This window comes from Teleopsis dalmanni, chromosome 1, assembly GCF_002237135.1.
Source record: "Teleopsis dalmanni isolate 2A chromosome 1, ASM223713v2, whole genome shotgun sequence".
In the NCBI taxonomy this organism is placed as follows: Eukaryota; Metazoa; Arthropoda; class Insecta; order Diptera; family Diopsidae; genus Teleopsis; species Teleopsis dalmanni.
In genome coordinates this window covers 165,114,662-165,126,603 of record NC_051846.1, presented here as the reverse complement: position 1 = coordinate 165,126,603, position 11,942 = coordinate 165,114,662, and the positions used below count along the sequence as shown (strand labels likewise).

The 11,942-nt window shown below is 30.3% G+C and overlaps 2 protein-coding genes across 2 annotated transcripts; both read right to left on the bottom strand.

The window, feature by feature from the left end:
- Positions 1 to 1,320: 1,320 nt before the first annotated feature.
- LOC119669877 (protein regulator of cytokinesis 1-like) lies at positions 1,321 to 3,654 on the bottom strand. The gene has a single exon (XM_038079915.1). The coding sequence runs from the start codon at positions 3,536 to 3,538 to the stop codon at positions 1,475 to 1,477; it is 2,064 nt and encodes a 687-aa protein (XP_037935843.1). The 5' UTR covers positions 3,539 to 3,654; the 3' UTR covers positions 1,321 to 1,474.
- A 3,683-nt stretch (positions 3,655 to 7,337) lies between these two features.
- LOC119669876 (zinc finger protein 26-like) lies at positions 7,338 to 11,942 on the bottom strand. The gene is made up of 7 exons (XM_038079914.1): positions 11,147 to 11,942; positions 10,043 to 10,260; positions 9,537 to 9,687; positions 9,330 to 9,481; positions 8,541 to 9,276; positions 8,399 to 8,479; positions 7,338 to 8,337 (listed from the first exon to the last, which is right to left on the bottom strand). Exons 1-7 carry the CDS (start codon positions 11,767 to 11,769, stop codon positions 7,884 to 7,886), a joined length of 2,415 nt encoding a protein of 804 aa, XP_037935842.1. The 5' UTR covers positions 11,770 to 11,942; the 3' UTR covers positions 7,338 to 7,883.

Here is an 11,942-nt window from a genome sequence, read left to right as displayed (position 1 = left end):
AGAACAAATTTTGCGTCAATATTTTTTCGATTTCTTCCCTTTTACATACAAGTAAGCGTATACACAATATTTCAGTAGTAGCCAATAATAGTTATACTATACGCACCGAAAATATAGATCCATAATCCACACATTCGTTTATCGTCACTTTGATAAACTTGCTGTATTTTTAGTTAATTGCCGATTTATCTCTACACTATAGAAATGACTAGAAATTACCTCTCAATGCAATTTTTTAATTATACACACCCGTATATTTAAACAATTCTAATATTTGCATATTCATATTGGTGGTTCTCGTTGAATAAACAGTACATTATTCAAAAACTAGAAGAAAGGTAAATATCAGTTGCTTAAGACCTAAGCGTATACTAGTGCATTCAGTGAAACTCTTCCTATACTGATTATCATCTGATCAACACTATATTAAGTGCACGAAGGTTTATAGGCTCTCAACGATGGCATGTCGCGAGAAGTGCTACAAATAAATGATTCCATCCAAAAGGAACTATAAAAACAGTTCCCTGCAGTCTACAACAATAACGCAAGGAAGGTCAATTATGGTTGGGTGCATGGGGACTGCATCTACTTTGTTAACATAGATATATGTATATCTATTCTATCACTCTAGCATCTGTATTCCAATATTTTAAGCGGAAGTTTTCGTCATCGTAATAGCTCGTTCTTTCACTGCTTTCCATTGGCTTTTCATAGTCAGTCAGTTATTAAAGCTTTTCCATCAATCTGTTACAATTCACAAATTTAGCGAAATTACTAACTTATTATTTCAAAGGTTATTGTTTTGTAGATAAAAGATTGACAAGGCACTTCACTGACCTAGATTTACCAAATATTGTATATATAATCCCGATATTACTTTGGGTTGAGTTGTCGTTTATGTAAATATAATAGCTAAAGACCATGCTGATAATCTACCATGACTGACCGCCTCTTCGTAGAACATTCTGCTTAAGTGACTGTTCCTGTCAATCTTAGATGAATATTGATTTATGTTTAGTGAAGCCTGAGTATAGTAACTGTTGCTAATTATGTACTTTTAATTGCAACAATTTAGAAAATAAAAAACATTAACTAAAATATTAAAATGTGTTCATAATTAAAGGTTTTTTATTTAATAGTAAAAATAGAAGTAATACAGAATATTAAGCCAATTTTTATTATGTAAAGAAGCTTACATTAACACACATACTAATTAGATTTTTAAAATATTAATGTCAATTTTTTGAAGTCAAAAGTACAAATAGTAAATTTAGCTACATAAAGTTAAATTTTTAGATAAAAAAAAAGTAAATTAGTTGCCATTGTAATAACATTTTTTTAATAGTCAATTTTGCAAGAAAAAAATGTGTAATAACATAAACAAATTATTATGGCTTATGCTGACATTATATGTCTAAAAAAGTTATTTTAAATAAAAATTTTAAATTCAACAATCTGTTAGTAAATTTAAAAATTATATAATAATAGGCAGATTTTTTGTTGTAAGTTTTCTCGAACTCATAATATTTGCTGGCGAATGTGGCGATGAACGATGCGACAATGAAGAAATATCCTTAACGTTAGGCTTGGACGGAGTACGTAAATTGCGGGGTTTCGGCAAAGTTATAAGTCTTGCTGCTTCTGTTGGTTGTTGATGGCGTATATCTTTGCTACGCTCTGAAATGACTGGACCTGACTTCGAATGAATTACAGAGGAGCGATGAGCGGGTTCAATATTGTTCTCAAAGTATTTATAAAAATCATCTGACTGTTCATCCACATGTTCGGTGACTATAATTTGTGGTTTGTTAGGCGTTCCTGATGTTTTTGTACACTTTTTCACAGAGCGACGCTTTTTATTGGAGCCGCTATTACGATTTGGATTTCGATTTATAGTCGAACTAAGTACACGAAGTTTTTTCATTGGTGACTTAAATGCCTGTTTTTTTGCGGATATACCATTTGATGTACCTGGTTTTAAGAAGACACTTGGACTGTTCATAGCCTGCATTAAGCTTCGTTTTGCTGTTGGTATAACTTTTTCTGTGTTGGCCATTTTACGTTTAAGCGATGAAGCGACTTTTGTTCCCGTCAGATTTGTTACGGAAGGAGTTTTTTTAATTGAAGCTACTGAGCTGTTTTTAATAGACATTGGAGTACGTGTTACTGATAGCGTTGTTTGAGCATTTTTGCGTGCACTTGTGCGCTGTTCCTTGTCCTGACGCTTTTTCTCCCATTCATTGGACATAACGTCTATGATATTTTCACCATAAACCAAGAAAGGCCTATGTTCTCGAACTTCATATTCTTTCACTAATTCAGTGATTTTTTGCTCAATTTTTGGTAATTTTGTTGCAATCGTTTTTCGTTCCTTTTCTTCCTTTAATAACTGTCCACCACGATTATTATAACGTCCTGGTTCTGTAGCTTTATTTTCCAATGCCGTCATACGTTCCCAAAGTATCTTTCGATTTTCAAATAGTTCGAAAATCTCTTGATTTGTTTCGTAGTAAGATTGCAAATCATCCAGCTCCATTTCATGCAAAACCAGTAAATCGTCTGTGTAACAGTTGCTATGAAAATTCGAAAAGCGGTTCTGTTCTACTTTCGACTTAAGCGTTTTGTCCCACCATTGCGTTATTTGATCACGTAATTGGTGTACATATAATTTAATGTTTTGACTTTTCAATGCTTCACATCTTTGAACTTCATTGTAATATATATCAAATGTTTTTTGCGTGTAATCATTTAAGTGTGCAAATTTATTTCGTGTGTTTTTCGTAGTGTTTAAACGATCCCACAGTTTTTCTAATTTCTCGCGCATGCTATCTATGCGCTCACGTACCTCTTCTACCTGTGCGCCAAAGCGTTGTTGCATGCGCCTTAATCCATTGAATGTGTCCTCATTGAGTTTTATCTGACGATCATTTAAAAGTCTATCTTCAGCATCGGTGTTTACTTTCAACTCTAGTATTTGCAAATAATTCTTAATTTCTCTACGTAAAATGGATAAATCATTTAAGCGGCTTAAACGTACACTTTGAAGTTCCTTTAAGTGACTACGGAAACCAACAATTTCATCTTCCGAAGGCAAAGGGTCTTCTAAAAGTGGACGTGGTTCTAGTCCAAGCTCCTCGCAAAACGCTTCCTGTTGCAGTAACAACTCACAAATTTCCTCGCGTCTTTGACGCAAACATTCACGTAAATCACGCAAACTTTTATCCAACTCCGATTGCCACATTATTAAAGGCGCCTCAGGCCCAACGCATGGTAATTCCACTTCAGTTTTTAATAAACGCCGCAAATTTTCCGCCTCGCATTTCAAATCATTTATTTCCTTTTCCACGTTTGCTTTTTTCTCTTCAGACTCGGTAACTAAATCATCAAAAAATATTTGTATATGTCGTGCCAACTTACACAAATTGTCTTTGCACATTTCGATTGGAAACATTTTATTCCAAATCTGTGTTAATTTCACAACATTCATTTTTGTTAATATTTCTACATCATATATCTCTTTTTGAAATGGATCTGCCATTTTCTCTGATTTTACAACAAATAATAATAATCTTCTAATTTTTCAATCAAACGTTCCGCTTGCCACTAATTTCTCAATGTTGCCGCTTTTAACTACAGTTATTAAAAATTCGAAGTCAAATTATTTGAAATTAGTGATGTCATTTAAACTTATCGATAAAAAAAATATGTTTGACTACTTAGTTCAACAATACAGGGTTGCATTTTTAAATATACATTATCTTTATAAGCATTGGATATGACCACACTTGAGTAAAATTAAAAATTAAAAATATGTTTTGATCAGTGACGATTGCTCTAAGTTGCGGAGCAACTTGTTAATTATTAAATAAAATATATAAATTCATAAATAATTCATAATTATAATTCATATAACATTTAAATATATAAACTGCTAAAGAATTGCAAAATGTTAAATAAAATATATAAATTCATTAGAATGTCTTTACATCGAGACTTAATATGTATAACATTTAAATATATAAACTGCTAAAGAATTGCAAATTGTTAAATAAAATATATAAATTCATTAGAATGTCTTTACATCAAGACTTAACATTTATAACATTTAAATACATAAACTGCTAAAAAATTGCAAAATATTAAATAAAATATATAAATTCATTAAAATATCTTTACATCGAGACTTAATATTTATAATAGTTAAATATATATACTCCTAAGGAATTGCAAAATGTTAAATAATATATATAAATTCATTAAAATATCATCGAGACCTAATATTTATAACATTTAAATATATAAACTGCTAAAGAATTGCAAAATGTTAAATAAAATATATAAATTCATTAAAATGTCCTTACATCGAGACTTAACATTTATAATATTTAAATATATATACTCCTAAGGAATTGCAAAATGTTAAATAAAATATATAAATTCATTAAAATATCCTTACATCAAGACTTAACATTTATAACATTTAAATATATAAACTGCTACAGAATTGCAAAATGTTAAATAAAATGTATAAATTCATTAAAATGTCTTTACATCGAGACTAATATTTATAACATTTAAATACATAAACTGTTGAAAAATTGCAAAATGTTAAATAAAATATATAAATTCATTAAAATGTCTACATCGAGAATTAATATTTATAACATTTAAATTATATATTGCTAAAGAGAAAGTTTTAGCAAAATCAATCAAATATAATTGTCTATGAAAACTCAATCAATTTGCTTCTCTTAGCTGCTATAGTTGTTAGTTGTGCTCATATGTTTGCAGCTCAAACCGCAGAATATTTGTATTATATTTTGTCGTTCCGCTTTAAACAATTGCATTTATAAATTTTTGTCCTTAGGTGTGCGCAACAGAGCACACGCACGTTGTGTGCTCTCGTTTGCAATATGAGAAATAAAATGTTTTTTTTTTTTGCAGTAGCTGGAAGCATCGAAAACCACCGTGTGAGACTTGAATCCACTAAACCATCTTTAAGGAATGAAAGGAGAAGATTTTTACAGCAAAGAGGAAACTTCATTCCAGTAGACGAAGGAGAGAGAAGAGAGTAAAGAGACTTAACACCTTGCAAGTTAGGTTCATCTTTCAGTAATTATGGGCATAAAATAAGGAAAATTGGAAGTAGTGGAACGGGTGGGGTTATGGCAAAAGCGCAAGTGTACTAAAGGTAGACTCTGTGACCAGGGTCACGAGAGCTATGGTTGTATAAGGGGATGACGGAGGGATCTGAGTCCCACTCGTCAAGTTAATGAGAGATGAATTGGGAGTTTATAGCGTAAAGAGTAAGAGTAATTGGAGGAGAGAGGTTGTGGAACCCGGTGAGATACCTACTACCTACGGGCGAATGAGAGAAAGTACTCGTCAATGCGAGTAATTTTGTGAAATATAGTGGGATATGTATGAGAGTTATATTCTGTCACGTGTCGTCTCTGGTTTTTGAAATTTTACTCATGATTCGATGCTGTTAAAACTGGTGATGGTGATGAAACTAATACGTTAAGAAAATTTTTTTCCTGTCATTTTTTGGTATTTTAGTTTTATATTTATACGATCAGGGATGTTGAGCTCTGTCAGATACTCATTTTTCTACTGGAGGAACGTACTTGTGTATACACAGAGGTACTTGAAATTGCTACAAATAACTCGTGAAACTTGTAAAAAAGAGATTTAGTAATTTGCTCGTGGTGAATGTAATAAAATTTGTCAGTGAAAAAATTTGTATTTACATTGAATAAATTCAGTTATTGAAGATAAATAAATATGCAATTTTATAATTATATTAAAAATTTTTATTTCTTATTTTTATAATTTTTCTATAGTTTTCATAATATAAAATTTAAAAATTTTCATGTCGTTGGAAATTTTTATATTGATATTTGAGTAAAAATTTTTGCTCTATCTTAATTTTTCAACCTTTTTCCATTTTTCAAATCTATAAAAAAATAATAATATAAAATTATATTTAATCTTGCACAAAATTTCTGTTTTTTTTTAAATTCACTGCAAAATTTATGGTAAATAAAATATGACGAAAGTGTGCACCAAAGCATACCTTAGACTAAAAAAAGTGCAACAAGCATCAAAAATAAATTCACCAAAACTGATCTTCAAAAATTATTCAAGTTTGCCAGTGACAATTTAGATATGCTCAATAAAGCCTATTCACACAGCATAAGTAATTGTAATTTAGTTCGTTCACTTCGCTTCGTTAAAAATATGTTACACATCACATCAAAATGCTATGATAATTTTGTTTCACATTGATATTATTTTAAAGAAAGTGTTTAACGTTACAGCAATGGTTCTATTTTGTCACTTGTTCTATTATTATGAATAATTATTTTATTTTTAACTAAATTTAAATATAGAACTGCCTTAATACGATATTCATAGGCTAAATCAAAACTTTTTCACTACTCTGCACATTAACCGCTATGTTTTTTTTTGGGATCTTTTTAGCCTGTCTATGAACACCACTAATATGGTGGTATCGTAACAGGCCATTATTTGAGCTCTAATGGACTTTGGTGTACAAGGACGTCATTCCAACCTAAACTAACGTAGTCAAAACAATGTTCACTAATAAATGTAAGAATTTTTGTCTTTTATACCACGTTCCTACTACATAGAACATATTCTTTAATTATATTCCATTGGCATAAGTTGATTTATGCATTTGAAAAAGTTTTTATATGTCAGATAGTTCTGTAAAAGTTCTAGGAGAGCTTTTGTTTGTTTATATTTCATTAGTTAGTGGATGATGTAAAACGCAGAAAATACAATTTTCCTTAATTAAGTTTGAAATTAAGAAAGCTCTTTGTATTGTTAATCATTTTCAATAGCTACCTAAATCAAGTAAACTGCTCTAATAAAGGCAATGGGAACATACTTTAAGCAGCAAATATGTATATTTGTGTGCTCACAGATTGCTCGGAAGGATGAAAAATTATATGTATATTTGTTGTTTTTAATGTTAAAAGAACATTTTTAATTAAATTTTATTTTTTCTTTCTTGTATTTAACACGAAGTAAAGAAAAACAATATTAGTTGTATAGGCAGAAATATAAGTCAACTTAATATGAAACATTTATAAAATGGACTCCCTAATTTGTGTATTTTAGATTATCGCAGTTGTAAATAATTTTTAGCATTAAAATTTTCTATTAGCCAAAATTGTAAAAACATAAAAATGATTATGTTTTTAGGAATTCTACAATAAATTACAAAGTCTGCTTATAGAATGATATTTAATTGAATTTATTAAAATTATGATTGCACTAAGTATAATCTACTTGAACATTAATGTTGATGAATGAATATAAAAATGTACAGAAAGATTTTAATATAATTTTTTAATTCATTTGTAGATATCTCATATCGTTTTTCTAAAGGGAATGCTCAATATTTTGATTCCTTAACTTAAAAGCATTCTATAATTATAGTTAAATTATAATACAATTATGATTTAATTTAAATTCCTCAACATCAAGCATTTGAATAAAGTACTTTAATAGTACTTTAAATATGGTTTAACCTGATCGAACCGTCGAACATCAAGCTCGAGAATGCTTGAACTCAACCATGTGGGACAGCATGACGAGATACTCAAAAATATTCGAGTATCTATTATTATAATTATTTTTATAACATGAAAATTCGATTTTACAACATCTTCAAGCAGTTCGAACATTTAAAGTGTTTGATCTAAATGTTCGAATTAGAGTATATTCGAACTGTTTAAACATTGTAATGCTCGAACACTTTAAAACAGGAATATTTTTTAATAACTAAATAATATATGTATTTGGAACATAATGCCAAACAAAAAAAAAACGCCCAATAATATATATAGAAATACCTAGGAAGTTTCCATATATGGATATTGAGCTTGAAGTGTAGTTTCGGGTTGCTTTTGCTCCATAACCATGTTTAGTTCAGTTTGTGCCATTGGCATTTGAGCTGGCATTTCTATTTGTGGTTGTGCTAATGTTTGTAACGCAGGCAGAGGATGAAATTTTTGTAAGCGACCTGTTGATGACTCCATATGTGTCCCATGTGCGGTTAGTGCATGCTGTCGCAGGCCATACATTTGCAAAAACCCAGCATCACACTGATTACATTTAAAACGCTCTCCAGTATGCCGACGTATATGCGCTTTTAAGTCGTTACTCTGTGTAAAACTTTTTGGACATTGATCGCATTTGAATGGACGTTCTCCAGTATGAGTTCGCATATGTATAGTTAAATTATAAGCACGGTGGAAACGTTTCCCGCAAAGAGTGCATAGATTTGGTTTTGTGCCTGTATGATATCTAAAAACAAAAAAAAATACATAAGGGATAGGCGAACTAATGCTGTTGATTTTTTGCAAACCTTTCATGAACTTTTACATCAGTTGCACGAGGAAAACCTTTGCCACAGTACTGACATTTGTATGGTTTTTCACCTGTATGTCTGTGATAGAAATATTTTAATGTTAGGGTATTAAAAAATGGTATATGGTAGAAGTACTAACCTTCTCATATGTACAACAAGGTAATCATTACGAACAAAACTCTCACCACATATTGAACATAAATAATTACGTTCACCACTATGCGTTTTTTCATGTTCTCGAAATTGTTTTCTATCTCTAAATGTCTCTTCACAATGTTTGCATGCAAAAATTCGATCAGTATGCAATAATCTATGTTTGCGTAAATAATTTTTTGTCATAAATTTCTTATTGCAAAAATCACAACTATGAATTTTATGCAGGTTGGGTTCATCTCCATGTTTGATTTCTTTGTGACGTTCTAAAGAGTCACTCTTTGCAAATGCAGCATCGCATTTATCACACTTAAACTCCTTAGCATTATGTACATTCAGTACATGTGCTTTTAGATGATCACTCCTAGCAAAGCGTTTAGAACAATGTGGGCAAGCATGAGGTTTCTCCGCGAGATGTGTTAACATATGTCGCCTTAAATGACAATGTCGGGAAAATGTGCGATTACATTCATGACACCGATTTGCCTCCCTATTGTTTTCTCCACTTTTGTTACGATGTTTTTCCTCTTTAGCGCGTAGCTCTAAGTATTCCTTTACAATTATAACCTTATGTCTATGCTCATCAATAACAGAATTATTATATATCGGTAGTTCACTGATTTGTATGTTATTAGATAAACTATTGCTTGTTATTGAAGCAATATCATTTGTTTCAGGTTTAATACAGTCTTTTAACGGATTGCTGGCATCTTCTGGTTCAACTAAATAAAAACATATTAGAATAAATTTGAAATACATATTTTCACCATATTACCTTTAATATAATTTTCAAATATCGATTTTGAATCAGTTGCACAATTGTTGTCTTCTTTTAATGAATTAGACTCATCTAAATTATCCTCCTTCTTTGTACTAATTTCATTAGGTTGCAAGTCGATTTCTGGCTCTTCCAGTAATTCTTTTGAACTAAGTTAAATTACTTTTAAAAAAAATTCAATGTTATTATCTCTTTAATTCATACTCTTCTAAATCCTGTTTGTGTATTTTTATTAAATGTCGTTTTAAAAACCCTTTACTAGTAAAAGTACGTTTACATAAATTGCACGAAATTTCATCAGTGTTACTGGTCGATTTTTCCGTAGTTGATTGAAAATTATTTTCATTAGATTCAACTAAAAATATAAACAAAAATACGTTAGTTATTTATTATAAATTTCAAAATTAAGAAAATTAAATATAAACAATGGTATATAGGCGATGGTTCCAATGGCGATCGAGTTGACGTTGTGAAAGCACATGTCTATACAAATGGAATTAAAAACATCTGCACAAATGTCAATTGATCCTTTGTATAGATGTGTGGTTCCAGGACGTAAACTCAATCGTTCTTGGAAGTATCACCTATGTGTTATCTATATCACTAAATGTTATTTGCACAGATGTTTTCAATGTGTCCCAACAGTGACACAAAAAGAGGATCTCAGCTACAAAAACAGTAACATATATATAATAACAAATAAAGAATACCTTTTATAATAACCTCAGGTTCAGCAGCTAAAATCTTGTCAGCAACACTATAATCGAAGTGATCATCATCGCTTGATATTGGATTAGGTTCAAACATGTCTTTATCCATATTATGCTCGTAATCATTGAAGTTTGGCCAAAGCGGCGCAGCTGTTGTTGTATCTACATTTTTACCAATTTCTACATCAATTTCTGGTTCCTCTAGTGAAGTTTTTGTGCTAATGAAATATATTTTATTAAATAAAAATTCATGTAGTACAGTAGCGATAATGCGAACAATCAAAAACTATGGATCTTCACTATATGTAGTAAAACTACATGTATCTAAATTATTTTTTAAAAATCTTTTTGATATTTTGCATTCCCTGAGTTTCACAATATTTACTTTTTACCCATAGATTCGCTATTATTATAAATTTTAGAGCGAACTGTTATATATACCATACTTCATTACTGAATAGTTTAAATTAAACAATCCGTTGAAAACATTTGGAAAGTTAGTAAAATTTTCACTTTTAAACTACACAAAATCACATATTTATATATGATTTATAGATATTTTCTATCCTATGACTTTTAAAATAATAGCTTTTCGTCAATGGATTTGGGATGATTCGATTTTTTAGAAGGAACTGTTATACACATTTCATTTTTAATTAATTCAATTTGAACAATCTCTTGAAAGTATTTGTTTATTTTGTAATATTCACTACAAAACTTCTATAATCTTTTACTAAATTTATAAGGAATATGCAGTCTTATATTTAAATTTAAATAATTAGAAATCATATAGTATATTTATTACAACTTTTAAACGAGATTTAAATAAGATTTCACAATAACTACGCGTTATTACAGTCTAAATCATATTGTGGTTCCCAACGCATATTTACCGTCCCTAGCTATTTCTGTAAATTCTCACGAGAACTAGTTTATAATTTATATTGTAAGACGTAGAAAATATTTGTTGAAAATATTTTAACTACTCTTTATAAGATCAATGTTAGTTAATGTTGACAACATACAATGGAAGATAATGGAAGATATTATCACAAATTCACTTAAACGCTACAGCACTGTATTTATTTCTTTATTGATATTTACTTTTCGTAGTTGACTTTGTGAATGTTACGCATATGTCGCCTTAGATGATCTTTACGTGAAAACTTTCGATGACATAAGCGACACACAATCTCTGACATAAGTCCCTCTTTAGGATGGACTTGCATCACATGGCTTCGCAGTTGACGAAGACGCATGAATTTTTCACCACAAACGCTACATTCTTTAGTGTTACCACGATGTTCTACCAAACGGTGTTCCCTTAAGTCTGAGGAATCAAAAAACTTTTGTCCACACATCTCGCATGGATGTATCGATATTTTTTCTGTCTGTGTTGAGTTGTCCATAGAAGATTGAGGCGTATAGTTTGGATTTATATCAGCAACTGAATCAAACATATTGGTTAGTATGCGATAAGACTTTTCAGCTTGTCTCCTAAACTTGAAGGCAATCTTTGCCGTTTCCATGCAGTTACCACAAATTTGATGAGGCATATTATCGAACCGTTCGACTTTATATCTCGTGCATTCAGACAGTAATTGTGACATTGTTACACCATCAACAGCAAACGTCTCATCAAAAATTAAAACTAAATCGAATTTTTCCTGCAAGCAGACACGACATATGCGGTCCAGTTCCAACTTGCCACTTATTGAGGAGCTCATTTTAATATTTTGTAAATTATACACACAGTGCAGCACAAAACATTTATATTGCTCAAGTATAACAATTTAACAAATTATTATATATAGTGTTATATATAGAGTTCTTCATTCGTTTTACTAGATAGCCTACATATTTTCTTTTATTTCTTATTTGATATCACAAAACACAAGCC

Bases quoted from the DNA above. Each gene is read 5' to 3' on its own strand.
- LOC119669877 (XM_038079915.1), bottom strand. From the start codon at position 3,538: ATGGCAGATCCATTTCAAAAAGAGATATATGATGTAGAAATATTAACA.
- LOC119669876 (XM_038079914.1), bottom strand. From the start codon at position 11,769: ATGAGCTCCTCAATAAGTGGCAAGTTGGAACTGGACCGCATATGTCGT. The intron at 10,261-11,146 runs GTAAATATCAAT...ATATTTCATTAG, and splicing joins CACAAAGTCAACTACGAAAA to CACAAAAACTTCACTAGAGG. The intron at 9,277-9,329 runs GTAATATGGTGA...GTTTTTATTTAG, and splicing joins ATTTGAAAATTATATTAAAG to TTGAACCAGAAGATGCCAGC.